The sequence below is a fragment of the Artibeus jamaicensis genome, unplaced genomic scaffold (assembly GCF_021234435.1).
Source record: "Artibeus jamaicensis isolate MK-2021 breed Jamaican fruit bat unplaced genomic scaffold, CSHL_Jam_final contig_601, whole genome shotgun sequence".
In the NCBI taxonomy this organism is placed as follows: domain Eukaryota; kingdom Metazoa; phylum Chordata; class Mammalia; order Chiroptera; family Phyllostomidae; genus Artibeus; species Artibeus jamaicensis.
The window spans coordinates 2738794-2766644 of record NW_026521902.1 but is presented as its reverse complement, the minus strand read 5'-3'; the positions used below and the strand labels follow the sequence as shown (position 1 = coordinate 2766644).

General features: G+C 47.8%; 4 protein-coding genes across 8 annotated transcripts; all 4 read right to left on the bottom strand.

Annotated features, from left to right (window-relative positions):
• Nucleotides 1–61: 61 nt before the first annotated feature.
• Nucleotides 62–11597, bottom strand: TAPBP (TAP binding protein). 2 transcript variants are annotated; one of them, XM_037134394.2, is made up of 8 exons: nucleotides 11396–11597; nucleotides 11088–11258; nucleotides 10587–10847; nucleotides 3742–4140; nucleotides 3064–3405; nucleotides 2877–2966; nucleotides 2726–2763; nucleotides 62–1174 (listed from the first exon to the last, which is right to left on the bottom strand). In XM_037134394.2, the coding sequence occupies exons 1-8, from the start codon at nucleotides 11430–11432 to the stop codon at nucleotides 1163–1165; spliced, it is 1350 nt and encodes a 449-aa protein (XP_036990289.2). In that variant the 5' UTR covers nucleotides 11433–11597; the 3' UTR covers nucleotides 62–1162. The 2 variants fall into 2 exon arrangements, with proteins under 2 accessions (XP_036990289.2, XP_036990288.2); XM_037134393.2 differs by lacking the exon at nucleotides 2726–2763.
• Nucleotides 11598–11726: 129 nt separating this feature from the next.
• ZBTB22 (zinc finger and BTB domain containing 22) lies at nucleotides 11727–14795 on the bottom strand. Its single transcript, XM_037134392.2, has one exon. It carries the CDS (start codon nucleotides 14499–14501, stop codon nucleotides 12387–12389), a length of 2115 nt encoding a protein of 704 aa, XP_036990287.2. The 5' UTR covers nucleotides 14502–14795; the 3' UTR covers nucleotides 11727–12386.
• A 923-nt stretch (nucleotides 14796–15718) lies between these two features.
• On the bottom strand, nucleotides 15719–20154 carry DAXX (death domain associated protein). Of its 3 annotated transcripts, none has more exons than XM_037134387.2 (8): nucleotides 19993–20154; nucleotides 18843–19101; nucleotides 17854–18685; nucleotides 17514–17728; nucleotides 17165–17360; nucleotides 16528–17002; nucleotides 16157–16379; nucleotides 15719–15957 (listed from the first exon to the last, which is right to left on the bottom strand). In XM_037134387.2, exons 2-8 carry the CDS (start codon nucleotides 19047–19049, stop codon nucleotides 15898–15900), a joined length of 2208 nt encoding a protein of 735 aa, XP_036990282.2. In that variant the 5' UTR covers nucleotides 19050–19101; nucleotides 19993–20154; the 3' UTR covers nucleotides 15719–15897. The 3 variants fall into 3 exon arrangements, with proteins under 3 accessions (XP_036990282.2, XP_036990283.2, XP_036990284.2); XM_037134388.2 differs by having other exon boundaries at nucleotides 18843–19098; XM_037134389.2 differs by lacking the exon at nucleotides 19993–20154 and adding an exon at nucleotides 19944–19963.
• Nucleotides 20155–20926: 772 nt separating this feature from the next.
• Nucleotides 20927–22911, bottom strand: SMIM40 (small integral membrane protein 40). Of its 2 annotated transcripts, none has more exons than XM_037134448.2 (2): nucleotides 22609–22911; nucleotides 20927–20989 (listed from the first exon to the last, which is right to left on the bottom strand). In XM_037134448.2, the coding sequence occupies exon 1, from the start codon at nucleotides 22888–22890 to the stop codon at nucleotides 22648–22650; it is 243 nt and encodes an 80-aa protein (XP_036990343.1). In that variant the 5' UTR covers nucleotides 22891–22911; the 3' UTR covers nucleotides 20927–20989; nucleotides 22609–22647. The 2 variants fall into 2 exon arrangements, with proteins under 2 accessions (XP_036990343.1, XP_053526644.1); XM_053670669.1 differs by lacking the exon at nucleotides 20927–20989 and adding an exon at nucleotides 21611–21673.
• Between the last annotated feature and the right edge of the window lie 4940 nt (nucleotides 22912–27851).

Sequence of the window (27851 nt, the reverse complement as noted above, 5' to 3'; positions counted from 1 at the left end):
AGTGGCGCCCTACCCGAGCGTTTCGGGGTAGTTGGAAAACACCAGAAGTGAATGGAAGTCATTCCTTTGGAAGCATCAAAACACAACTTTATTTCACCCGATTAGACCCCCTCCCTCATAGGTCTGGCCCACCACCCTGCCTGTCGGAGGTCCTCAAGTAGAGCCGCATCATTCTTCGTCCAGTAGTTATTTCACCCAAGACCCGTTTTTGAATACTTAGAACGAAAAGGAAAATACTACAGTATCTTATACCGAGCGCCTCCCGGGGACGCCAGACCCAGGTCCAGCGTCCGGGATACCGCAGCGAGCAGATCTGTTCCTGCCTTACAAGAGCAGAGAGTCCGGGAGGAGAGACAAGCTTTAACGACTGAAATACAAAGGTGGTCAACCCCACAAATGGGACAGCGGGGGTCTGGCGGGGGGGGGGGGGGCAAGGCTGGCCTGGTGTGGAGCCCAGGGAAAGCGAGGGTAGACCGGGGAGAGAGCAAAGTTCTTGGACCCAGGGCCATTGGAGGAAAGGAATAGCCCTTCGGTGTGACGAGCCTTGAGAGAAGGACTGGAGGGTAGCGGGTGGGGTTGAAGAGTTTAGCAGCGACTCCAGCGGAAAATGCATGTACCAAGGGCAAGAAGAATGGATTTGGCCTCTAAAGCACATTCAGGGGTCCGAGACTACTTCACAGAGTATGCGAAGTTAAAACGATTTTCATAGTTACACTAAAATATTATTTGCCTTTTTCACTCTCATCTCAAAAATGTGCTGTGGAGTTTTCCAGTAGCTACAAGATGTATATTTACATACATCCCCCTAACACCCTAACAACTAATGGAATGTGCTTGTGCATTGTTTTAAACTCTTCTGTTTTAAGTTTTAGTATGATAAATGTCTCTAGTTTATAACCCATATAAGCAAAAGCTCCTTAAGAGTCCTTGATAATTTTTAAGAATTCCTGAGACCGAAAATTTTGAGAACCACTGCCCTAGAACTCACGAAGGTGAATGCCATTGATTTGTGTCTGTAAAAACAACAACAAAACATTCTGGGGGCTCAGTGGAAAGAGGTTGGAAGGAGCAGGAGCAGGTGATGGCATATTTGAGGGGGAAGGAACTACCACAGTAGCTCAGGCCAAAGATGATGGTGGCTTCCCCAGGATGGTGAGTACTGTCACTGTGCTTTCTGTAAAAGAAATAAAAACGAGGTGAGGAATTAGGGTTTTAGAAATTAGGACGAAGTGCTCATGGTTGATCCAGAGCTAAAGGAGCCATCATGGGCACAGACGGTAGGAGAATAATGAAGCTAACATTTTCTGTTCTCTGCCTGGCAGACACTGTGCCGAATGTTTATGCTCCTGCATCTTCCAAAGGAGATGCACTATCTCCTTTAACTCTCCCAAAAGCCCTCTGAAGACTCTGCTGTGCAATGAGGTAGCCACTACCCACACATGTCTATTGAGCATTTGAAAGTGGCTAGTCTGAACTGATATGTCCTGAGTTTAAAATAAACACCTGTTGCCCTGGCCATGTGGCTCAGTTGCTTAGAGCATCCTCCTGTGCTCCAGAAGGTTGTGGTTTGATTTCAGTCAGTGCACGTGCGGGAAGCAACCAATAGATGTTTCTCTCTCCCTTCCTCTCTCAAAATCAATGAACATTTCCTTGGATGAGGGTTTAAAAAAAACAAAAACGTTTTTGAAGACTTAGAACAAAAACAAACACTAGAACTTCTTATACTGATTACATGTTGAAAAAGTAGATTATTAAAATTAATTTCATCTGTTTCTTTTTAACTTTCTGGACAAAAAAGTCCTATGGAAAGTAGCTTCACATTCACAGGGTGATCTAATCATGAATTTCTAAGTGGGCAGGTCATGGTGGATAGTCACACCCCCAACACATAACTTCTTTGGTAAAAGGTTATCTCTGCCTTTAAGCAAACCCTGTCCCTTGTTTTCATGCATCTAGGTTAGCAAACTTTGAAATAATAACCACCTTCCAGAGAGCAAGCACATAATCTTGTTAACTATCCTATAATCTGATCCCCACCTTACTTTCCCCTACTTTTGTGTAATCTTCCTTATACCCTCAATTTCAAATGCATAAAAGAAGCTGCAAACTCATTTTGAAGAGCATTTGAGATCTTGCTCCTTGGCAATTGTTAGTACTGGTTCAAATAAACTCATAAAAATTCTCTACTGGTTTGGATGCTTTTTACATCAACTCCTTTTCATGTGACTATTAGATTATTTCGATTTAATGTGACTATTAGATTATTTCGATTTACATATGTGGCTTGCATTACGTATTTTTTAACATTTATTTTTAGAGAGAGGGGAAGAGAGAGAGCAACAGTGATGACAGAGGAACATCAATCAGCTGCCTCCTGCACACCCCCAACTGAGGGCCTGGCTGGCAACCCAGGCATGTGTCCCTAGGAATCGAACCACCAACCTCTCAGTTTGTGGGATGACACCCAACCCACTGAGCCACCCGTCAGAGCACTGCATTGTATCTCTATCGGACAGCACTGCCTATTTTTTTTAATACCTAAAACCCAAGTAAACATAGATGTTGGTTAAGTAGCATGTTTAAGGTGGCAAGATTTAACCCAAGTCTGTGTGAATTCCAAGGCAGAGTTCTGCCTATCATGCCAGCAATCTCCCCCCCGAGTGAAGAGTAGGGGGAAGGCGATGAAATGAGAAGGGAAAGATTGGGCTACGGTAGAGGCTATTACCTTCTCCTCTGACTCCTTAGAAGCAGGCAGGCAGGCAGCTGTGGAGAGATGGAGAAGGGATGGGATCGGGAGTGGTATGGCAGGCAGAGGGATGGGTGTGAGGCTTCTGGGAGTAAGCAGGAAATGACTTACAGTGTCAGCTCACACTCACCTGCCCAGCCCAGCGCTTTGACGAGTCCTAGGAGCAGAAAGGCAGAAAGGAAGAGGCCTATGCCATCCTCCAGGGAGGGTCCAGAGAGACCTGGTGGGAGGGGCAAGAGTGAGCTCCCCCATATCTTCCCCAGCACCCCACCCCCTTCTCAGCACTCTACCCGCTTCTTAGTCCCTTTGGTTCTTACCTGCCACCTCAAGGGTGACTTGAGCACTTCGCCCCAAAGCAGGCAGGCTGGGATGGTGAACACGACAGGCATAGCGGGCCCCATGCTGAGCCACAGTCACAGGGGGTGGCTGCAGGTGTGCTGAAAGGCTGACAGAGCCATCTGAGTGGTGGCGCAGGGCTGACAGCCAGCTTTGTCCCTTGGCCTTCTGAAAGCTGTCCTCTGGGCCACCTCGGAGTTCCCACTCCACCTCCAGGCCCTCGGGGGGGTAGAAGTGGGACACGAGGCAGAGCAATTCTGGGGGTACCTCCCCAGGGGCAGCCCATACAAGAGGTGCTGGCGTCAGGGACACTTTGGGGGGCTCTGAGATGACAGAAGGAAAGGAAGATAGAGTGAATCAATCTACACTGTCCTCCCTCAGAGTCCCTCAGTTTGCCCTCTGGCTTCCCCAAAACTAAGGGTGGGGGTGTTTCTCTCCCAGGACAGGGAACCTACTGTCTCCCCACTGGTACATCACAGGACTTCTCCAGTCAAAGCCCCTTAGATTCTTGGGGAGCCTCCACCCATTGCACTTCTGGCTCCCAGGGACCCCAACCTACCTACCTCTGCTCACCCTGCATTCTCTTCACCACCCCTCCCCCTACATGGTGTCCCCATAATCCCAATGCCCACCCTCTACCAAGGGGGACCCCAACTTACTCTGCACAGCAAGCTCCAGGGTGACCTGCCCTTGTAGGTATGGCAGATGTATGGTAGCCAGATAAGAGCCCTCCTGGAAGGGCCGCACTGAAGGCAGCCGGAGGGTTCCATTTCCGGTCCAGGGACCCCATGGCTCATTGTCGTCCCAAGTGGCAAATGCAACTGCCCCATCTCGGGAAGCTGGCATTTGCCCACCTAGCCCAGGAGTTGCAGCCAGGAGCAGGTTCCCCTTACCCAGGTGCTGGCGTCTCCATTCCAGGCCAAAGGGGGGAGGGCCTGTGGCCAGGGATGCAGTAGTTTCTGGGGTGGGGGGCATGTAGGCAAAGCTCAAGTCCAGCAGAGCATCTTGTCCCAGTCGGATGTGAATGGTAGGGGTGTGGGTGACAACAGTCAGCACAGCTGGGGAAGATGGGGAGAGAAAGGAGGGGGACAGGCATGAGAGAAAGGAGGAAAAAAACCAGAGAAATGGGAGTTATAAAGTGGACTGAACTCCAATTTACCCACCCCTCAGAAGACACCTCTTTTTGTGAGACTCACCATCTCCCAGCCATTTCTGCAAATAGCCTTTGCTTTGGGACTGGGTGGGACCCAGTGTGGCTGAAGGTGAGCAGAGTGGTTTAGAGGTGAATAGGGACAGAAAATTAAGCATAGCCCTTGCAGGCTGCTCTGAACACAGTCCTCTTGAGCTCTAGGGACAGCAGGACCTGAGTGCATTTCTTGTTTTCTTTTCAAATTTCTTTTTAGTGAGAGGGGAAGAGGCGTAGAAAGAGAGGGAGAGAAAACATGGACATGCAAGAGATACATTGATTAGTTGCCTCTTGCACACCCCCAACTAGGGACCTGGCAACCAAGGCATGTGCCCTGACTGGGAATCAAACTGGCAACCTTTAGGTTCACAGGATGGCACTCAGTCCACTGAGCCACATCAGCCACGGCTGAGTGCATTTCTGACACAGCCTGAATTAGTCCAGTCTCCAGCACCACCCTTAAAAGATCCAGGCCTTTCTTGGTTTGCTAGTAAAGACAATGATGATTCATGACTGTTGATCCTATGGTGCTGCTATAAAGAGTACTGGCCAACATTGGAAGGTTCTGGTTCTGGCCTAGACCTGAAAATAGACCTCTGCTCTACTGAAGCAACCATGATGATTACGTGCCTGGAACCTGACTGCCCTGTTTAATCCCAGCTCTGAAGCTATTTATGGGGCCTTGGGCCAGTTACTTCACTTTTCCATGGCTCTGCTTCCTAATCTCCTAAATAAAGATAACAGTGATGATGATAGTACCTATTTCATGCGGTTGTATTGAGGATTATTAAATAATTTTACCACTCCTGCTACCCAGTTATATTCAGTTCTTGATTCCCGATAACAAAGATACCTGTATATGAGAGGCACTTAGTAGAGTGCCTGGAACACAGTAAGTCTACAAAAGTATTTACTGTGATTGCCTGTAACCAACTGCCAGACTCAGCAGGCCCCAACTCAACAGCATCTGCAATATTCCCCACCCTGCTCCAATGTCCATTTTTCCTGCCTTGATGAAAGATCAATACTTGGAGTCACAGGACACCTTCCTTTTATTCACTCAACTAATATTTATTGAGCACTTAGGATGTTCAAGGTAGAAGATGCACTGGTATACAAGATGGGCAGTCCCTGCCCTCAAACTGCTTACAGTTTAATAAGGGAGACAGATGAGCAAATTGCCAAGTATAATATGCTATGGGCCGTCCCCACCAGGCCCTCGTTCCTTCTCCTATATAGATCTGTTCCTAACTCAAGTTCTCATCAGTGTACATTTGGACAATTACAATAGCCTCCTCTTTGGTCTCTCTATCCTGTCTTTCTCTCCTTCGATTCATCCTCTGCATGGTAGCCACTGTGGCTGGCTACAAGTCTAACCTGGTCACTTGCTTGTTTAAAAACCCCAGCTACCATGGAAAACAACTAAAGGCATAGGCTGGAGCTAAATGGCCCAGGTTCAATTTCTACCCCCCCTCCTTTTTACAGCTGTGTGTAAATTACCTAACTGCCCTGTATCTCATACTTTATCTGTGACATGCAGACAGCATAAGTAATTCCTATGGCAACTAAGAGAAATAACTGAGGTTATGCCTATAAAGTGCTTAGAACAAGACCTGGCATATAGAAAATGCTTGATAAATGTCAGCTGTTACTATTTCCATTACTATCACCATGAACTGGGTATCTTGGGAAAACCAGTTAATCTGTATTTTCCTCATTACTTCAATGATCTGATCCTTGCCTACCTTTTGTAAGAATCAAGTAAAAAAAAATAACAGGCTCTTTGGAAAAATGGTGCACACACAGGCACACACACACACAAAACCTTCTGATGGTTCACTATCACCTGTGAAGCCTAGCCTGTAGGGTACTTGATAATTCAACCCCCACCCTATCTTTCAAGGCTTCTCTTGCACCCTAAGAACCAGCCACATGGAATCCCTTTCTTGCAAGTAGTAGAACTCTAATCATTGGGAATTTCTTTACTTTGGTCATAAGATTTCTTCAGTTTCCAATGTCCCTCCTCATTTTCTCCCAAACATCTATAACTCCATGTCCCTCAAGGTTCCACTGCTACTTCCTCCCAGAAATGCTTGGGTCCTCCAGGTAGAACTAATATTTTTTTCTCGTGATTATCTGTATGTGATTTTCAATCCTAGTTTCTGGGGCCTACAGGTTAAAATTCTCTTAACCTCATAGGATTGTTTTCATTCAACAGAATAAACAAAAGTAGACAGTGTCACTTAGCCTATCAAAATCCAGAAACATACTTTTGAATTGTTCACAACAATCCAGGGGATTAATAAAAGCTAGAGGTTTTACAGTTTAACCCTCAAGGTAACTGCTCTTTTAGTAGAGGTTACTGACGCAGTTTTAGATCTGCAGCCCACACACTGGACTCTATAAAAATACAAATGTAAGTACAGCAGGGCCAGAACAGTAAGAAAATTTCTATCTGTTTTTGTAACCTGTATTATATAGGTTTTTGCTTTTCTGTTAAAAAAAAAAGTGAATGGTAACAACTATTATTAAGTATTACTGAAGCTCTGGCTGGTGTGGCTTAGTGGATTGAGTGCCAGCCTGCAAACCAAGGGTTGCTGGTTTGATTCCCAGTCAGGGCACATGCCTGGGTTGTGGGCCCCAGTGGAGGGTGGGCAAGAGGTAACCACACACTGATGTTTCTCTCCCTCTCTTTCTCTGAAAATAAATAAATAAAATCTTTTAAAAATTAAAATCTTTCTGAAAATCAGGTAATCAAGCCTCTAGATCTATCAATTTATAGGAACTATGGAGAAAAAAGGAACAAGGGAAATGACACTGTGAGGAAATGACTGACCAGATACAGAATGTGGGAAATACTATAGAACAAATGACAAATCAATAGCATTTAAAAGCAGGGGGAGGGCACAATTATAGACTAAAAGAGATTTAAGAAACAAAACTGGAGTCTAGTGAGCCCTGGCTGGTGTAGCTCAGTGGATTGAGCACAGACCTGTGAACAAAGGATCACAGTTCGATTCCTAGTCAGGGCACATGCCTGGGTTGCAGGCCAGTTCCCAGCAGGGGACGCATGAGAGGCAACCATACATTGATATTTCTCTCCCTCTCTCCTTCCCTCCCCCTCTAAAGATAATAAAATCTTTTTTTTTTAAAGAAACAAAACTGTTATGGACTGAATGTCTGTGGTCTCCCCGCTTCCCAAATTCATATGTTGAAGGCTTTAACTCAAAATGTGACCATATTTGGAGATAGAGGCTATGAGGTGAGAAAGGTTAAATGAGGTAAAAAAATGTAAGACCCTAATCTGACAGAGTTGGTGTCCCTGCAAGAAGAGAAACACAGAGATGTCTCTCTGTCCTGTGAGGACACAGCCACAAAGGGCCAGCTCTCACCAACCCTGTTAGCACCTTGATCTCTCACTTGATCTTAGACTTCTAGCCTCCAGAACTGTGAGAAAATAAGTTATTTAAGCCTGAGCAGATACAACAAAATAGAACACATGGGCCTGTCTTTGATCCTGATTTGAGTAAATAAACTATAAAATAACATTGTTTTGGCAATTAAGAAATTTTTAATATGGGCTAGGAATGAAATGACAGTAAGGAACTGTATTGTTTATTTTGTTAGGTATGATGAAGGCAATCATAACCTCTGTGACAGCATGGGTAGGCCTACAGAACATGCTCAGTGAAGGAGCCGCTGGTCAGAGAAAGAGAAATACCAAATGAGTTCACTCATATGTGGAGCCTAGTGAGCAAAATGAACTAATACGCAAAAATATAAACAGGTTCATACCTAGAAAGCAGACTGACAGCTGTAGTGGAGGAAGCTGGGGAGTGAAGGTATTGAACAAAGAAGAAAAATTGATGAGAGAAAGATGCTTTCTGAATTACTTATGAGTAAAATATTTAATATAATGCCTGGAATCTTCTTTAAAACACTTTTTAAAAAAAGAAAAGAAGGTGGGAGGATAGGTGAAACAACTGGTAAAATGTAACAACGCTACAGGTTGGTGACAGGCATGTGAGTTCATTACACTATTCTTTCTGCTGTTGTGTATCTTTGAGATTTTCCATAACAATGTTTTGTTTTGTTTAAATCCTCAATGGAAGATATGTTTTAGTGATTTTAGAGAAAGCCCTGGCTGGTGTGGCTCAGTGGATTGAGTGCTGGCATGTGAACCAAACAGTCACCAGTTTGATTCTCAGTCAGGGCACATGGCCTGGGTTGTAGGCCAAGTCCCCAGGGATTAGGGGGTTCGTGAGAGGCAACCACACATTGATGTTCCTCTCCCTCTTTTTCTCTGTCCCTTGGCCTCTCTAAAATTAAATTAAATTAAAAAGTTAAAAAAAAAGATTTTCGAGAAAGAAGGGAGAAACATCACCATAGCAATCTTTTAAAAGAACAATGAGAATTAAATGTCATTCAATGTATGCTAATAAAGTATATTTGTCAACAAACATTTAAAAGTCTCCTATATTTGCCCTGGCTGGTGTGGCCCAGTGATTGAGCATCAGCCTGCGAGCTGAAAAATCGCCAGTTTGATTGCTGGTCAGGGCACATGCCTGGGTTTCAGGGCTAGGTCCCCAGTTGGGGTGCAACCACATGGATGTTTCTCTCCCTCTCTTCTTTTCTCTCTAAAAATAAATAAAATCTTGCCATGGCTGGTGTAGCTCAGTGGATTGACTGCAGACCTGCAAACCAAATGGTCACTGGTTCCATTCCCAGTCAGGGCACATGCCTGGGTTGCAGGCCAGGTCCCCAGTAGGGGGCATGCTAGAGGCAACTACACATTGATGTTTCTCTCTTTCTCCCCTCCATTTCCCTCTCAATAAATAAATAAATAATATATTTAAAAATAAATATTTAAAAATGTATAAAAATATCCTATATTTGATAAGAAATAATGTGTAAATGTATGTTAGCAAAATTATCAATGATCTGTGGCCCTGAAAAGATTCCATTTTTAATTTTACATTAAAACAACAAACTTCATTGTCTTAAATTTCCAATCAAGCAGAAATGCTTGAAAGGGAAGGTGAAATACAGCAACTAATTTCTACCTCCAGTGGGTGTGAGATGCAATGACCTGGGCATTCTTCCCCTGGCTGCACTTCTTTCAGGGTCCAAGTGATTCCTACTCAATTATTAATGACAAATCTGCCAAGAACCTTCTTGACAGCAGAATCTACATCGTATCAGTTCTGTGCTGAGGACCATCCCAGAGATTTCGACTTAATTTGTCTGGAATGCAACTCAGTGCAATCCTCCTTCCAAGAGGATTCCAATTTGCAGCCTGGACCTGGACTGAGAACTACTGGGTTCTCGGTGCTAATAAGTATTTACTGAATCACTGCTAAATTAACAAAGGGTGCCCCTTGATAGGCACAACAACGTAAAGGCAGATGGGAGACAGTGTCCACATTTTACAGTTGGAAAAACAGACTCGAGAGGTAAGGACATTCTTGCCCCATCTCCACACTGGAGAGAGCTACTGTACTCAAGGGCAGTTTGCTCCAGCCCCTGCCCAGGTGTGGGGTTCTGCGGGTGATTCTCTCAGTGAGGAAGGTGGCAGGAAGGAGGTACTGGGGAAGGGAAGGTGCATAACTAGGGTGGGGCTGACCTGCCATGCCAGTCAGGCTGCTTTGTTTACAAAGAATCGCAAAAAAATGAGGGAAGCCGAGAGCTCTACTCACATCCTCCTTCACTAGGTGAGCTCCTAGATATCCCAGTCAGATCACACCGTTCTGCTTTATCCGACCTTCTTCATCCCTAAGCCCCTGCCCAGTGAAGCGCCCACCCTGGAGTCTCAGACCGAGTTTAAGCAGTAGGAATTGCTTGCAATGGGAACCATCTGGTCTCCCGCAGTGCCCCTTCCGCCCATTGGAGCACACCATTTGGTAACCAGAGTCACGGTATCCCCAAGGGCCACAGGGAAGGGGCTGTCAGGAAAGTCAAAACACTAGAGTGCTGAAACGCAAAGGTGGGGGTACCTAGCAAGTTACAGATCTGAAAGAAGAGAAAAACTTTTCCGCCCTGAACCCTCCCAACAGTGTTGCCTTACAAAGTCCGGTACTTGGAAGCCCCGCTCCTAAACCTCAGGGTGTTTTTTTGGTTTTGGTTTTGGTTTTGGTTTTGGTTCTGGTTTTTTAGCTGGTTGGGGCTGGAAGACTCGCTTTGTGAGTTAGTTTTTTTCTACTTGAACCCACTCGCTTTGCAAATAAAAAAACAGAACTCGCTCAAGTCCACACAGAGGTCGCCGACTGACCTAGATGCTTAGAATCCACCCATTCAGTTCCACTTTTCAGCTCCAGCTACCTGTTGCCATGGTGATGAATGCAGAGTCCCTCTGAGATTCCGACTGTAGTTGCAGGAGGCTGGAAAGGCTGATGACCCGGCTAGACATGCTGACCATGAGCCAAGTCCCGTCCAGGGCCCGCGGGCAGCTCTGCTCTGGGTTCAGGCCGCTGGCCCAGGTCGCTGAGGCAGGGAGAGGGAGGTAGCGGCTCATCTCACAGTGAGGTGCGGGGGCGCTCCGGGGATACCGCCTGAAGGCAGCCTGGAGGGCGCCCGCAGGATCTGCAAGTGAGCAGGAAGGGTTGTAGCTGCAGAGTCATCGTTAAACGGGATGGGGAGGGCAGCGTCCAGGAGGGCACTCCAGGGAATGTCAAGAGCACACGCAATCCGTTAGGGAAAGATTTTGAAGTCATCCAGATTCATTTTACTGAGGGGGAAACCGAGGTCCGAGGTCACTGCGCAACCTAAAGCAGAAGGTTTCCATGGAGGCTGACAGTCGGGGGCGAGTTCGGGAAGACTCACCATGCACTTGGAGGTAGAGCTCAGGGTCGAGATCCGACCGGAGAGGCGGTTCCCCAGGGCCTCGGCGCAGCAGCAAGGCAGCGGGTCTCTTGGCCAGGCGGCCTCCGCCTGCATCCTCCACAAACCAGCACTCTACCACTGCCGGTCCCGCGGAGACCCTGGTCACCAAGCCTGGGCGAGAGTGAAGACGCGGCTCAGACGTCAGGCGACCGAGCTCCTCCCACCCTCGAGGGGCGCGCTCGGTGCGTTCCATCTCCCTCCGCTCCCCCACTTCGGTTCCAGGGGGAAGGGTCGCGGGGTTTGCTCACCTAAAGCCACAGCGAGGAGCAGAGACAGGAGCTTCATGGCGCTGTGATCTCCTCAGCCCTGAAGCCTCCTCTTTCCCCCTTTCACTTTCACTTCCTTTGAAAGGCTGGCAGGAGAGGCGGAGGAAATCCCCATCCTTATTAGGTGAGGGCGTGTGGTAGGTGGGCGCTTCCTTCGCCGGTGCCGTCCGGACACCCGAACGTCCGCTCCAGTCCTGAAGACCTCGTGCTTCACCCTCTAGAACCACCCGGCGCCGCGGGTCGGCGCCCTCCGCTACCCTCGGCTCCTCCTCCCGCCACCTCCCCGCACCCCGCTTCCACTTCGAGAACCTTCACTGAGCCCCCCTCCCCCCGCTCGTGCCCGGTCCCCAGCAAACACACAGGGGGCGTCGGGAAGCCAAGCAAAATGACCAATAAATATTTTAATCACTGTTTAAAAAAAATAAGATAAAAAAAACCCTTGTATTCCTACGACTTCCTACCTGCCTATCTCCACTCTTTCCCCAATAACAGAGTTGAGGAACCCCAAGGAAGGGGAGGAGGGATTGGGGTAGACATTAGGGTACAACATTGGGGGAGGGGACGGGGTGGGTTCTAGGACAAGGATGGGGTTCGAAGGCCTGGCCCCCACAACACAAACACAGACTTCAGATACAAACTACAACCCTTGGCCCTTGACCCCGTGACTCCACGATGCTCAACAGGTGTCCTCTCGCTCCCCCACTACATGCGCCCTATTCTGGAGCTGGGGCTTCACTGTACACATCTGAGAAGAAAGGGCTCATAGGGAAACTTTGAGGGGCAGAGGCTGAGGAGTGCAGTGGGTTGCAGTGGGTTGGTCGATGGCTCAGTGTGGTTCCCCCTCCATAATATATACAAGTCCATAGAGATAAGGAAGACAGTACCTGGAGTGGGAGATCACCTATGAGCCGCAGCACCCCTGGCTCCTGCTATTTTTCTCTTACCTGAAAATTACTCCCAGTAGCCTGCCCCTTCAGTTTGCTCCTCCGCCGCCCCCATTGTAGCCAATCTCTACTTTGTGGACACTGGGTGGGGGGGACCAGACTCGACGGCTGGACGGAGGCGTGGCCCCACTCACCTCTTCGCTGTTGCCCCCACCCACCCCAGGGGACCCTCTTCTGGGTGGGAAAGCTGGCCCTGTGGGCCCTCCTGATCCAGGTCCAGCCCCACCACCACCTAGGCGGTGCCGGCGCTCACAATGTCCACGGTGGCGCATGAAGCTGTCTCGCCACATGAACTTCTTGGCGCAGACGCCGCATTCATAGGGCTTGAGGCCTGTGTGAGTCTTCATGTGCTCGGTCAAGTGGTGCTTCATCTTGAACTTTTTGTTACACACGGGGCAGTCAAAGGGACGAAGGTTGAGGTGCATGTTCACATGCCGGTCTCGCATGCTCTTGTGGGAGAAGGCCTTCCCACAGTGGCACAGGAAGATCTTATTACCATCCCCACTGCCTGTCCCTCCAGTGCCAGCTGGGACACCCAGACCCCCTGTAGATGTGCCAGACAAGGTCACAGCCCCATGTTGAGCTTGATTCCCCGGAGGCTGGCCTGGAGCCTGTGAGGAGGAGGATGACGAAGATGGGAAGACTAGGACCTGGTTGCCCTGCACATCTACAGGAAGCAGGGGCTGTGGTGGGTGGGAAGGGGTATAGGAGGAAGGAGTAGGCCCCCCTGAATCATCAAGCCCTGTCCCAGGACCCCCACCTTCATAGGTGCCAAAGTCATTGGAGGACTCACAGAAATTGACCTGCTCCTCTCCTTTTCCCGGAGGCTCAGTAAGGGTCCGGACATCACTTATGCTAAGGGTAGCCTCAGGTCCTCCCCCCACTGCAGCCCCAGAGCCACCCCCTAGCTCTTCGTCTTCATCATCCTCACAGGTCAAAACCAGGTCTTCCTCCTCCTCATCCTCTTCCAGATCTTGGTCTTGGGGAACCAGAGGCACTGGTGCTTGGCAGTTTCCACCCCGTTTCACATATATCCAGTGTTTCTGTGGCATGATGCTAGGGGGTGCATAGGTAGGCCTCCGGAGCCCAGCCCCAGGGACCACTGCACCCCTCCCATCCCTGCTGTCATCACACAACTCATCTGCCTCCAGCAGCAGCTTCCCAGAGGTAGCCCCCCCACTGCCAACCACAGGGGCTGGGAATATAGGGCCGCTTCCTCGACGCTCCCTGTTGCCCACTGCAGAAACTGCAAACACCTCTTGGGAGGAAGATGAGAAGTCAGTGGACTCTCGGGGACTGAAATAGTTGCTGCTGCTGGGTGATTGATTCTCACTGGTCCGACTAGAGGCATGGGAGCGCAGAGAGCCCATGGTGGCAGAGGCCACAGTACCCCCACTTCCTGATGGGACCCCAGCACCAGGGACAGTGGCAGAGGTGGCTGCAGCAGTGGTGCTGGTGGCTGAGGCCCGGCCTTGGCGAAGAAGTTCAGTGCATTTGTCCACAATGTGCCACATTTGGAGCACAGAACCCACTGTGAGGAAGTTGACAATGTCAGCAGTGGCCATGCTGAGGCGACCAGTGTAAGCTGAAGCTAGGACAGTCTCGAAGGCGCCTGGGTCCATGACGCTGGGCAGGGAGATGGAGGTCATACCCTTGAGTAGAACCTGGTCGTGGAAGTAAGGGGAGGAGGCAGCCAGGACAGCACGATGAGCCCTGAACTCCCTGCCCTGCACCCGGATGGATATGTCGCAGAGCTGGCCCTGAAGCCGCTGCTGATTGAGGGACTCCAGGAGGGCACTGGTTACCTCAGGGAAGGACACGTGTACCACTGCGGCTGCAGGCAGGGGCAGTGGGGGCGGGGCCAGCGACAGAGGCAGGGGAAGTGCTGCCCCACTTGGAGACAAAGGAGATGGTTCCATGGTGTGGAGGGAGGGAGTACCCCCCCAGCCACAGAAACAAGGGAAGGAGGGCGGCTGGGGGGGGGGGGTCTCTGGGAAGAAAAAAAGAGAAGAGAACATTTCATAATGAAACAGCCCTTTACAGTTTAAAAACGTGTTCATACCCATTATTTCAGTAACTCCCATAATGCTGTTGTTCCTCTCAACCCCATTTATAGATGAGGAAACTGAGGCTAAGAAAGACATAGAGATTATTGATGGTCACAGCCAGCAAGTGGCAGCACCAGCGAACTCAGGTGTCCTGACTCCAAATTCAGTGCTCTTTCTTGGGAGGTTAGGGAAATAGGTGCTCTTTCGAAATGGGGTGCCTCCTCTTGGAATTTCCAATATACCAGAGAGCCTGATTTTCCAAAATTTATCTTTTTGATGTTTTGCACCCTTTTCTTGGCAGGGGGAGGTTCTGCTTTGTTACTTTAAACCACCCTCTCTACAGTTCCTTTTAGGCAATATGCCTCGGGCTCTTTCGCCAGTCTCCGGCTCTTTCGCCGGTCACGCCCCATTGCCCCCAGCATAACTCTAGCCTCGCCCCCCAACAAGACCCGCCCCAAACCGCTTTCGGCCCCGCCCTCTTCTAGACCCGCCTCTGTAGCTTTTCGGCCCCGCCCCTTGCCTACCCCCGCCCCCCTCTGCTCCGCCCCAAGAGCTATTTCGACCTTCTCTCCCACCCGGAAGGCGCCCCACAACCCCGCGCGTCTCCGCTTACCGGGCCGCGCGCCCCCGGGCCCCCCCGCCCCTCACTCGGCCACCAGAGCCGCAGCCTGAGCCCCTCCCGCCGCCATCTTGCGCCGACTCCCTCCGCCCTCCGCCTGTGCTCCACCTCCTACTTCTCCGGCTTTAAAGGCACAGTCAGGCACCCCGCCCGTGCCGCTGGGCAATACTCGGCAGACTGGACCACTTCTCCTTTAAAAATTAGTTGTTTCATTCCACCTTAAAGGTACCAGGTCTCTTGTTCGCTTAGAACTCAGCACTTGGTTCGGCCGAAGCATTTATTCCCCTTTAATTCTGTAAGCCTGCCTCTTCCGTTAGTGCTAGGTCTTGGCCTTGAAGCTGTGGCCATCAACGCGTTTGAGGGATCTAATCGCCCAAATCTCCCAGCTTCTGACAGTAGCCCAGAAACCCCTCCCTCTTTTTCCGGGCCTAGGATTGGCCGAATAACCTTGAGTCTGCTCCTGATTGGCCTTTTTACTCCCACCGTTCAAAGTGGGAAAGTAAAGCGAAGCATTTTTTTTTTTTTTTTCTACTGCCTGGCAAAGGGCAAGGGGAAAGCCTGAGGGCAAAGAACTGGATAGCAGAGCTAAAGGCACGCTAGAAAGGGAGCATCAAGGTCTACCCTGGAGCCGGGTAACCCTGGGCCAGATAACAGCTGGTGTCAAATCAGGAGAGCAGAAGGACAAAGACAAAACAGGATTACAATAAGAACTTTATTGTTTATTAATGTTTTGTGTAAAACTTAACTTGTTTTTTTTAAACACCACCCAAAGGGGATTAATTAGCTCAATCCATCCCTTCCTCGGTCATCTGCTTCCCACCATCCTCCAAATACTATGCCCAAACATTTTGGAGTCAGCTGGTAGAGAGGCAGCTAATCAGAGTCTGAGAGCACGATGATCTCCTCTGGATCGCACTGTGTGGCCACACTCATCTGCAAGGTAGTGAGAGACAAAGAGTCAGAGAGGTCTGGAACATAGGGGGAGAAGAAGCAGAGGGACAGCCTCATCAGATTAAAAACTAGAGTAGGAAAAAGGAGGGGATGTGGTGAGTGCAATGTTCAGATAGAGCATCTGAAAATTAACAGGCACTGAAAGAGAATGAAGTGTGGGAAAACAGCCTCCCCCTCTTACCTTGTAAGTACCAGGCTTGGATGGTTTTAACTGGGGGGTTAGGGGCAACTGGGTTGGAGATGGGCTACAGAGGGAACTGGTCACCAGGCCATGGCTGGGAGAGTCCACCCTTGTTGAGGAATCAGCAACTGAGGCCATGGAAGCCAAAGGGGAAGGTGGGCTGGGCAGGGTACATATCTTCTTCCCAGTCTTCTCATGAACTGCCCTTTGTCCTTCCACATAGCTAGGGACAGAAACATAAATGTAGAAAGCTTGAGGATGGAGGGGGAGTGTCAGTCTTTCCCAACAGACTCAGTTCCTCAATACTCCTCTCAGAAAGCTCCCTGCAATGCTCCCACCTTTGCTGCCCTCTTCTTCTTCTTTGTTGTTACCTGTTTCCTAATGGCCCTGCTCCTGTTTGCCTCTCCTTTCGAAATTTCTTGCAGGGGGGACTAGAATCTTCCCAGGTGTGAGGAGAGACGCCTCCATTGAAGGAAGTAGAGGTGACTATGGCTGCTCCATTTTCCAAGACAGTGGTAAGGGGGTCCTCTGATTGCTTCCTGGAAGAGGAAGTGTCCCCTTCCTCAGGAGACGGGGTGTTATCCACAGTCAAGGCTTCAATCTCTAGCTCAAAGACCTGAGACACAGGGCTCTCTTTCTCCAGGGGCAACTCCTCGAGGTATTCTCCATTGCTTTCAGCATCTACACTGGAAAGGGCCAGGGGCTTTTCTGACAGTGAAGATGGTGATGTTATGAGTCCTTTGTTTTGCTGATCCCCCAAAGACATGTTGATCCCTTTGCTAGGTTCCAGGTTCTTTTCAGTGGAGATCTGTGGTGGGGACATGGGGCTTTTGTGTCCATCTTTACCTGGAAAAGTAAAAAGAGGGGAGGGGTAGCATGAGAACTAAGGAAAGAATGCTGCTGAGAAAACACTAGGAGTATGAGGAGAAAAGGAAGGGTCTCAAACAGGTGCCTTATACCCTATAGAGTAGAGGGAACTAACACATGAGGAGACTTTCCTTGACATACCTCCTTCCTCCTCCTCCTCTTCATCATCCTCCTGACCTTCCTGTATCTGTTCCAAATCCTCTTCTTCAGAATCTGTGGCCTCCTCTTCGTCCTCCTCCTCCTCCTCTTCCTCTTCCTCACTTTCCTCATCTTCTTCGTCATCTGTCTCAGCCTTGGAGGAGGTAAGACATTCCTGGGATACCATTCCACTAGGGCCCTGAGAGACAAAGGAGTTTCTTTAAGTAATCTCTTGCCCCAGAGTCTACTTCTGTGTTCCTTCTGCAAACTCCCCCATCAGTCACCCTGGACTCCCTGCTGGCCAGTGCAAGGGAAGAAAGGGGTTTCTCTGAAGAGTATATCCCTTCCACACCTCACCAGAATCCAAGGAGACTTTGGGGGGGTCTGCAGATTGGGAAGAGGTGGCTTGGGGGAGCCGGGCTTTTCTCTTTTGTCTCTCGCCCTCCTCACTCTTATCTTGCATCATCGCATATTTGGAGATGACTTCATCCAGCCGGCTCATAGCCAAACTCCGGTTTTCCCGCAGGCGCCGGGCTAGGGTGGGATCTGACAGTGCGGGGTCAATGCCTATATGAGAAGATATAAATTCAGAGTACTCAGTCCAAACCCTAGAAGAAGGGACTAGAGAGATGCCCCCTCTACCACACATCTGACATGTAAGAGTTACTGATGGGCATCTCACTAATCCCTACCTGGCCTATAGTCATCTGTGAGGTGACAGCCAAAGTTGTAGATGAGATCAAGGTGGCGTCGCTCCTGTAGCCTGATGCCCACATCTCGGAAGGCATCTTGAGCCATGAGCTGGAGCTGCTGTCGGGGGAGGCCAAGGCTGTGGCGAACAGCTGCCTTTTCCACAGCCCGTAGCACATCTCCATAGTCAGGAAAGGTATCAGGCCCTGGCTTGTTGATGAGCCGCTCAATACGCCTGTTAACCTCTGGATAGCGGGTGCCACGGTAGGGAATGCGCTGTTCTATGACTCGGCCTGTCAGTGAAGAACAGTCTTTCAGCTCACACAGCCTCCCAAAGAGGCGGATCAGCTTTCTCTTTAACCTTGCCTCCTGCAGGTATGTGGAGTCTGGGTCATCCAATTCTTTGAGATCCAGTTCCTTTTCCTGCAGCCGCCGAATCTCTGCCACATACAATGCCAACAGCTGCTCCAAGCGCTGTATCTGCCGCCGGGAACCACGGGTCCTTGGGGCCTCAGAGCTAGTGGTCTCAGCATTCGTGGGGTCCGAGGAGGGGTCTGCAGGAGGGTTATTCCCAGAGGATTCACTAGAGGTGGTGGCAGCAGGGGCCAGGTTCAGCTTTTTCTTGGCTGAGTGAGCCTTGAGAACAGTGCAGAGCTCATTAATGTACACATAGAGCTTGGCTGGCCGGCTCTGGGCCCGAGACAGGACCCGGGTGAGGATGTTGCAGAACTCCGCTGACACCAAAAACAGTGAGTGGGCACGCTGCTGCCGTTTATAGAGGAATGGGACCACATCAGGGTGGTCTGCTGTCTGCGCCTTACACAGTTCAAGGAACTGGAGGGTTCAGGGGAAGAAGGAAGGGGGAAAGAGATAAGGGAAGGAGGGGTTGAGAGAAAGAAGGCAAGGTGGGATTAGTGGGGAAGAAAGGACAGGAGAGCCAATCAGCCACCCCTCTCCCTGGGGTACAAGAATCCTCTCCCCTAAAGCTCACCTCTTCAAACAGCTTCTCATTCTCCAACTTGTAGCATTTCTTGGCGCCCGAACTACTGTTCCCTCCAGCCCCATGGGACTGAGAGGAGCCAGGGGCTTCTGACCGGGGTGAGGTCGGATTGGGGAGTGGGTGGGAGGGCCCTGGCTGAACAGCTGCTTCATCTTCGTCATCATCATCCAGCACAATGATGCTGTTATCGGTGGCCATGGGGGATCAAATCCCCCAGAGGGAGGAAGTGTTGGGGATTTCGTAATTCCTGCTAGAAGGGGATGGGGCCTTAGAAAGAGCCCCCTCCAGCATAGCCCCATCCCTTCATCTCACACATTTTCCCATCTTCTTGGGCTTCAGTAACACCCGGCCCTTCCCAATAGTGTCCTCATTGCCTATTTTCAGCAACTATTAGTACCATGTCTTTTTGGGCTCCTACTAGGGAGCCCCCAAGGCACCTGAAACCTGAAATCCCCACCACCAGCTCCACCCCTCATAATATATCCGGCCTTTCATTTGTGGTTTCCCCAATCTTTCTCCTAGTTGGCAAGTTGATTTTTTTTCTCTCAACCCCTGGACCACTTCTCACACTGCACTCCAGATTTCAATGACATCCCCAGCACAGGCACTAAAACTACACCCGTCAGTAACACCTCACGTGTTTCCCTCTTTTGCTCTCAAACACGTCAAATTCACACCCTCACCCCATCCTGAAGGATCACCCCAACTCCCAGACTCTCTGAGGTGAATAAGATTCCTTCTTAACAATACATTACCCTTTCTGAATTATCTCCACATCCCACCCCTAATGGATCTCAAACCGCGGAGTTAGACTGGAGGTGTTTCAGCTCCAGTCCCCTCCCTCTCACCCCACCCTAATTTTTCTCATTCTCTCTCTATGACCTGTAACTGATTGTGAGACCCGCAATGGGTTCTCCCGATTCCTCTCGGATCCCAGCGCTATGTCCGGCCCCTTCCCCAAGAAGGAGCTTCCCGCCAAGTCCCCCTCCCCCAGTTCGGCCCCCGCCCGCCCCTCTCCTCTTGAGGGATAGGGGGGAAGAGTAGCACAGCTTGCCCCTCAGACTTAGCGCCCGGGACTCCCCAGTACCTCACCCTTGACATTCCCGCCCCGCCTTCGATCCCCGCACCGTCCGGCCCGCACCTCAGAAACAGCCTCTCGAGGCGACCCTCATCGCGGATATCAGAAGCTCGCATGGTTCCCTCCTCTTTCCTTCCCCCTCCTACCGCAGGCCCTATTCTGGACCGGAAGCTGCAGAGTTTCCGCCTACAGAAACCTAAGTGCGGCCATATTGTTGTACGGAACCCAGTCCCCACTCTGGCCGGAACTGACGGTACGCCGGATGTCCGAACGCCTCCATTGCGGCCTTCCTAGCATGGGACGGGCTTGTTCCCTCGGCGCGTCCTTAAGGACTTGGGAGTCGCCATTTTGCTGTACGGCAATGACTGCCCAGACTCCCGGGCGCCGCCAATGAATCTCTTTTCAACCAGCCAACCGCCGCCGAGTCGCGTGCCGGAAGGACTGAGCCACCTTTCCTAGTAGATGAGGGGCAACGTAACCGGGCAGTTCAGGAGTTGGGACCTCCGAGGCTGCGCCTGGTGCACCGAAGGGCGGGAGTCACTTATAAGGGAAATAAAACCTTTTCCTTCCAATGGGCTGTTGACAAGTTTTCCTCATCCGCTTTCCTACCTGCCAAATTCCAGATTCCAACCGCTTCATCGACGGCACCTGCCCCTTCTCTTACACGAGCTACTCGCGCCTTTGCCGCTTCTACATAATGGTGACAACGTCTCCCAACCGTCTCCCAAACGTGAACTCAAAACACATGCACACAAATCAAGGCGCTAAACATTGTGTTGTTATTATTATTGCTATTGTTGATTTGCTTCTCAAGCTTCACCACAGAAATAATGACCAACCAAATAGGTGGAACCTAGGTGATTCTCCGTCCATTTCTGGAGGGAATCACTTAGGCACAGCCAGTGATGACCCAGAAGCCGTACTTTGCCAGGGCCTAGGGACTGGGCTTGTGTGATGGGGACCTTGAGGAGAATCTGTGCAAATTGCCGTTGTGAGGGCTGCAAGACGAAATGAGCCTCGGAAAATATCTCGGGTCTCGTCTCTTTTAACTTTCGGGAAGCTGAGGAAAGAACAAAGAGAAGAAATCGACTTTGGTTTTGGTTTGCTTGTTTTAGAAATACTTAGAAATTTTCTCTCCCTCGTCTCTTTTATTTATTGATTTTAAAGAGAGATTTTGTTGACTCTTCCTAGGTCTTGACCGGGGATGAAACCCTCACCCTGGCGTATGGGGGTGGCGCTTCAACCAGTTGAGCTACGTACAGGACCAGAGCCTACTTTGACATCCGCCTCACCTGCATTCCACCTCAGTCAGTTATAGGGAGGCTGGAGGGACTCGTGGAGGCAAGGCAGGCTCGAAAGGTGAGTTGTGGAGAAAGTGGAAAGGCTGTCGCGGTTCCAGTGGCTGAGATTCCCCACCTCCTGGATCCGTGCACATTCCACAGCTGGTGAGCATCTTGTCACTTTCTAGGACTGCAGAGATCCCCACACCTCCAAGCCCTCAGAGACCCGGAACTTCAAACTCTCCCTTCCATTTGAAGAATTCCACACCACTTCTTTCCAGTCGTCTAAGCCTACCGTCTTCAAATTGGGGAGAATGAAAGTCTCCAAAGAGCACTGGGACTTGGGAGATACAAAGGATTTAATTTCCAGATCATCAACTTTTCCAAATTCTGTCTTCCTGAGGAAATACTTTCAGTTGGGGTTCTTTTTCTTCCTTTTCTCGTTTACTGTACATTTTCGCCCTCTTAAAAAAAAAAGTGTAGTTCTCAGCCATGAAATCTGGAAATAATCTCACCTTGTCTTAAATAAATAGGTATGTAGTTAGCCCTGGCTGATGTAGCTCAGTGAATTGAGTGCGGGACTGCGAACCAGAGTATCGCGGTTCAATTCCCAGTCAGGGCACGCATGAGAGGCAACCTGCAGCCTGGGTTGCAGGTCAGTTCCCAGCAGGGGACGCATGAGAGGCAACCATGCAATGATATTTCTCTCCCTCTCTCCTTCCCTTCCCCTCTAAAGATAAATAAATAAATTCTTTAAAACAATAGATATGTAGTCCATTTCTCTTCCCAAGGTGCCATAAACACCACCTTGTCTACTCATTAAAAATGTATTTTTTATTTTTAACAGTTATAAAAAGTGTGTACAATCTTCATGCTATTTGATCAGTTCTGCTGTCATAATAATTGTAATGATAACCCTGAAGAAATTTTTGTAAAACTAGAGTTTTGGTCACAAGAAAAAAAAATACTTTGCATCTGAGACCTTCAAGTATAAAAGCATAAAATTGCTTTTGGGGAAGAGGAGTTCAAGGAGAAAAGAGAAAAAGAAGAAAAAGAATGATTTCCAGTTGTTAAGAACACATTTATGTATTTTTTTAATGTATCATGGTAGGTATCAAGTCACTTTGATATTTCAGTTCCCCTGGATATTCAAAAGGGTGATTTAATTATTTTATTTTAAAATGTGACTATTAATATGCCAGGAATTACATCCTTGAAATAATTTCAATTTATGATGAAAAAAATTATATGCTTACTTAAAAATATGTGAGGAGTACAAATTTTTTCTAAATCGTTTCCTGCTGTATAGGTGCAGAAATTTTAGACAGCTGCTCTAAGCTATCCAAATGTGCCCTCCATAGTCCCCAACAGTCTTACTTGCCCCCATCTCCCCTCTCACCTCCATAGCAGGGTAAGAGGATGTTTGCAGAAAAGGTGGTCACAATTCCAACTCCTCCTCGCTCTGAGGTGTTCCCAGGAGCCAGTCCCCAAACACTGTCCACGGTAGAGAACACAGCAGCTTATAAAGAGCCTCCAGCATCAGTAGTGTCAGAAAAATGGCCAGGAAGATAAAGAAGGCCTTGTCCAGGGCTCGACGTAGGGTACCCCTGGGAGGAGTAGGACCCTGAGCAAAAGCCAGGAACACATCCTCCTTGTCCATACCACCTTCCTCCTCTGCCATCCTAACTTATGGTCTGGCAGCTAGCTGAATTAGGGAGGCTGGGATAGAAGCCCTTGCTCAGCAATGCCAGGATTAAGGGGTGTGGTGGCTGCAAGTCCTGCACCTGCCTGGCTTGACCCTAATTCCTGAGAGAAAGAGAGAGAAACAGAGAGAGTGTGGGAGGGAAACAGGAGAGTAGAGCCTCTGGGCCTTTGGAACAATCATATAATTATCCAATGCAATGTAAATGATCTGGTTTGTTACCTTGAGCCTCTGTCAGTCAAAGATCTAAAGTCCATTCCAGATTAACAGTGGGTGGTTGGGGTTGAGGAGTGGGACTCTCCTAAAGAGGTTGGTAGAAACAAGCAGGTGCAGGAGTTCAAGGGGAGGTTTGTAAATATTAAAAGAAGAAGAAGGAGGAGGAGGAGGTGGAGGAGGAGGAGAAGAAGAGGAAGAGGAAGAAGAAGAAAGAAAGAAAGAAAGAAAGAAAGAAAGAAAGAAAGAAAGAAAGAAAGAAAGAAAGAAAGAAAGAAAGAAAGAAAGAAAGAAAGAAAGAGAAGGAGGAAGAAGAAAAGAAAAGGGGGAGAGAGAGGAAGAAGGAGAGAGAAACAAAGACCATGACTGTTTATCAAAGCAAGAATGTATGATTGGGATTTACCAGTTGGGCTAATAGGAAAGAGAGAGCTTTTTCCGTGGGAGGTCCTGGTCTGAGTGTTGTTGGTGGGAAATATTCCCCCCAAAATTGTCTTAGAACAGGGATTGAAGGCTTTTTCTGGACCCTGTTCCCCAAGCACCAACATGAAGTTCAGTGAGAAAAATGGAAGCCTGGGGTCCCTGGGATAAGTGGTGGTGATGGCGCAGACATTGGAGGAAGTGTGAATGTTGTAGTGGACTTCAAACCTGGATCTTTTAGGGTCTCCTACCTAAACTTCATTTTTACCTTAATAGGAAGATCTTATTTACTTGGGTAGATTTTGTTGACCCAAAACGGTACAAATGATGTCACAATTTTGTTTTAGAGTCAACTCATATTATCATTTGCTGTTTCCACAGGGGTTCACATTATGAAACAAAAACCTGGGATCAGCGTCCAAAGTAATAATTTATTAGTTGTGTTAAGTTAAACAAAGAGGCCATTATATTGAAATGGCTCTTATTTAAAAAAAAAAAAAACAGGCCTGAAATGAAGTCACTTTTGCTAATCCCCACCAAGAATTAATACCTAATTTAACTGCAGTTTCAGCCTCTCCCCGGAGTGGAATTTTAAATGAATCAGTCTGGAGTTTCCTAGTCACACTAAGGTGGTACCTTACCAGTGGTACCTTACTAGTGGTACCTTCCTAGTTACCAGTAAGGTGGTAATCTGCCTGATGAGACCCCATTCTTTCCCCTAAGAAAAGATGACCTTGCCTGAAATAATCTACTCTTTTAACTTCGTTATTCCCCTTTCCCCCTATTTCTGCTTATAAAAGCCTTATATTTGTCTAGTTCCTGGGGGGTATCTGTTTACTAGATGGGATGCTGCCTGATTCATGAATAAATTTATTCATTGAATAAAGCCAATTAGATCTTTACATTTACTCTATTGAATTTTTGTTCTTTTTTTAACTTTAACTTTTTATTATCTTTTAGTTCAGTTTATGTAATAATCTGTATAAAAATCTATTGAACAAAAGGCCTTGCTTATCATTTATTAAGCAAACCAAAAAGTACGTTGTTGTAGCATTTAATAAATGAAACAATAGAGTTCTGGGGGAAATCTGAAATTGATGTACATTTGATTGAAAAAATAAACCATGTTAGGTCACTATGCAGATTTATACAACAATCAAATGCAGAAAAACAAAAAAATACCCTTTCCTTGATCATAAAAGGACTAAGTATTTTTAGAAGCTAAAACTATTAAGTTTCAGCAGCACAACACTAAACAAAATTTTCTTTTTTTTAAACAGTTACTTTTTCAGTTTTGTTTTTTTTTGTTTTTTTTGTTTTGGGGTTTTTGTTTTTGTTTTAGATTTTATTCACTTTTAGAGAGGGGAGGGGAGGGAGAAAGAGAGGGAGAGAACATCAATGTAAGAGAGAAACATCAATCAGTTGCTTCTCACACGTGTGGACCAAACCTGCAACCCAGTCATGTGCCCTGACTGGGGATCAAACCGGCGACCTTTCACTTTGTGGAATTATGCCCTACCAACTGAGCTACACCAGCCAGGACTTAATGAATCCCTTTTAAAGAGTACAGGTCTTTCATTACTGTTAGATGTCCCTCAAACCTAAATACATGCAAGGGCAAAAGAGAAATGATGCGTGCCTTTCTCAGTGCATCACATCAAAAGGTGAGCCCCTCGAACTCCTGGTACTGCCAGCCCAGTCTATCAGGTTTCTCCCTCATAAAGCCACTACTTGTCTCTTTGTAATTCCTAGGAGTCTGATACCTTATCAAATCTCCACTTATCTACCTTTTAATTTGTCTATGACCCCCATTGGAATAACCACCATGATGATGTTTGTTAAATGGCGATTTAAAAAAATTCATCATTTCTTCTTCAGTTTTTAGCTGACCTACAGTGTAAGAGAAAGCATTTCTGTTCTTCCATTTATTCATTTATTTATATACTATGGACTCATGGATTCTTATTTTACTCAATGAAGTGTAAATGGATTACATATTTATTACCATATTTATTTAGATTTTCTGGACTACTAAATTTCTTTTTTAAGATTGTATTTATTTTTAGAGAGAGGGGAAGGAAGAGAAGGGTAGAAATATCAACTTGTGGCTGCCTGTTGCGTGCCCCCCACTCGAGACCCCGCACCCCAGGCATGTGCCCCAACTGGAAATCAAACCAGCAATGCCCGTTTGCAAGGCCCACACTCAGACCACTGAGCCATACCAGCCAGGGCTGGACCAATAAATTTTTATTTTATTCAATAAATTATTATCAGTTACTATCATTATTATTTTGGATGTCTAAATTATGCCCAATTTTGCAAATGGGAATGCCCTTCAGGCTAGTTCCTATGTCCTCAACATTTTTTAAGCACTTCCTTACTTTCTGGTACAAGAGATAATTCAGATTCCATTTTTACTTTTCCTGCCTCAGCTTAGGAATCAGCCATTTCTTTAAGTGGCTCTGGCTTCCTTTAACAGTGAATGGTATTTGAAACCAAGATATGGATGCCAGATTTCCTCAGTATTTCCAAGATGCCATTGTTTCTAGGCCTTCTCAGCACACAAAGCTAGAAAATATATGAATATATATGTATATACGAGGTGTGTCTGGAAAAAGTGCATCCATCGTTAACATAATGAAAACGGTTTACTGAAAACCAAGGAGAGTGGACTGGAATGCACATGCATAAACATTGATGACTTCACTGTACTGGTCCACAGGGGCAGAAGACACTGTTGAGAGCGCATGCGTATTGTGTAGCATCACAATCAAAATGACTGAGTGAGTAATGCAATGAATCTGCATCAAATTTTGCATTAAACTTGAACATACTTCCACAGAAACTATTCAGATCAGCCGGAAGAATGCAGGTATGGGCAACTGGTGATTGGCAACTTCATCACTGCTACGTACCCTCTCATACATTACATCTTGTGCAGAGTCTTTTCATGAAACATCAAATCACCCAGGTGACTAACCCCCCACAGCCCAGATGTGGTACCCTGCATCTTCTGACTTTTCCCAAAACTAAATTCACCTTTGAAAGAGAGAAGATTTCAGACCATCAATGAGGTTCAGGAAAATATAACAAGGCAGCTGAATGGGGGGTCTGTGTGAGGTCTCAAGGTGCCTACTTTGAGGGAGACTGAGATGTCATTGTCCTATGTACACTGTTTCTTGCATCTTGTGTCTTCTTTAGTAAATGTCTTTATTTTTCATATTACATGGCTGGATACCTTCTAGACAGACCTCATATGTATACACACACACTATTCTAGTTACTATTGCTGCCTAACATACCACCCCAAAATGCAGTGGGGTAAAACAACCAATTTAGCATGCTCATGGATTACCATGTCAGAAATTCAAAAAGGATACAGGACAGCTTATTTTTACTCAGTGATGTCAGCTTGGAAAACTTTAGGACTGAGAGTGATTTAACTGCTGAGAGTTGAAATCATCTGGAGGCATCTTCTGTCATATGTCTGACAGTTGATGCTCGCTGCCAGATGAATCTATACTGGGGTTGCTGGCCAGAACACTTATGTGTGTTCTCTCCATGTAGCCTGGGCTTCTTCACAGCATGGCAACATTGGGATAGTTAGAATCTTTACATGGCACTCATGGCTCCAAAGGCAAGTGTTGCAGTGAGCAAGGAAGAGGCTGTTTCATATGTTATGGCCTAGCCTCAGAAATTATGCAGTGTGCACCCCAATATTCACAGCAGCACAATTTACAATAGCCAAGTGCTGGAAGCAACCTAGGTGCCCATCAGTAAATGAATGGATCAAAAAACTATGGTACATTTACACAATGGAATTCTATGCAGCAGAAAGAAAGAGCTCTTACTTTGTGACAGCATAGGTGGAACTGGAAAGCATTACGCTAAGCAAAATAAGCCAGGTGGTAAAAGATAAATACCATATGATCTCACTTTTAACAGGAACCTAATCAACAAAACAAACAAACAAGCAAAATATAACTAAAGACACTGAAATAGAGAACAGGCTGACAGTAACTGGAGGGGAGAGGGGAGGGAATTTCAGGGGAAAAGGTGAAGGGTTTTCGGGAACAATTATAAAGGACACGTGGACAATAACAAGGGGGGAGTGATAGAAATGGGAGAGAAGTGGGGAGGGCTGGGGGATGGGTGCTGTAGACTGCTCTGCCTGGTTTCAGGAATTGTAACTCTACCCCCAAGGCTAAGGATGAATGAGCAACCTCCGGAATACAAGCCACAGGAGACAAAGCTTGTCTCTGGTAGCAAACGCTGCTTCAGTTTCCTTCCTGCCCCCAAGGCATGGTCGG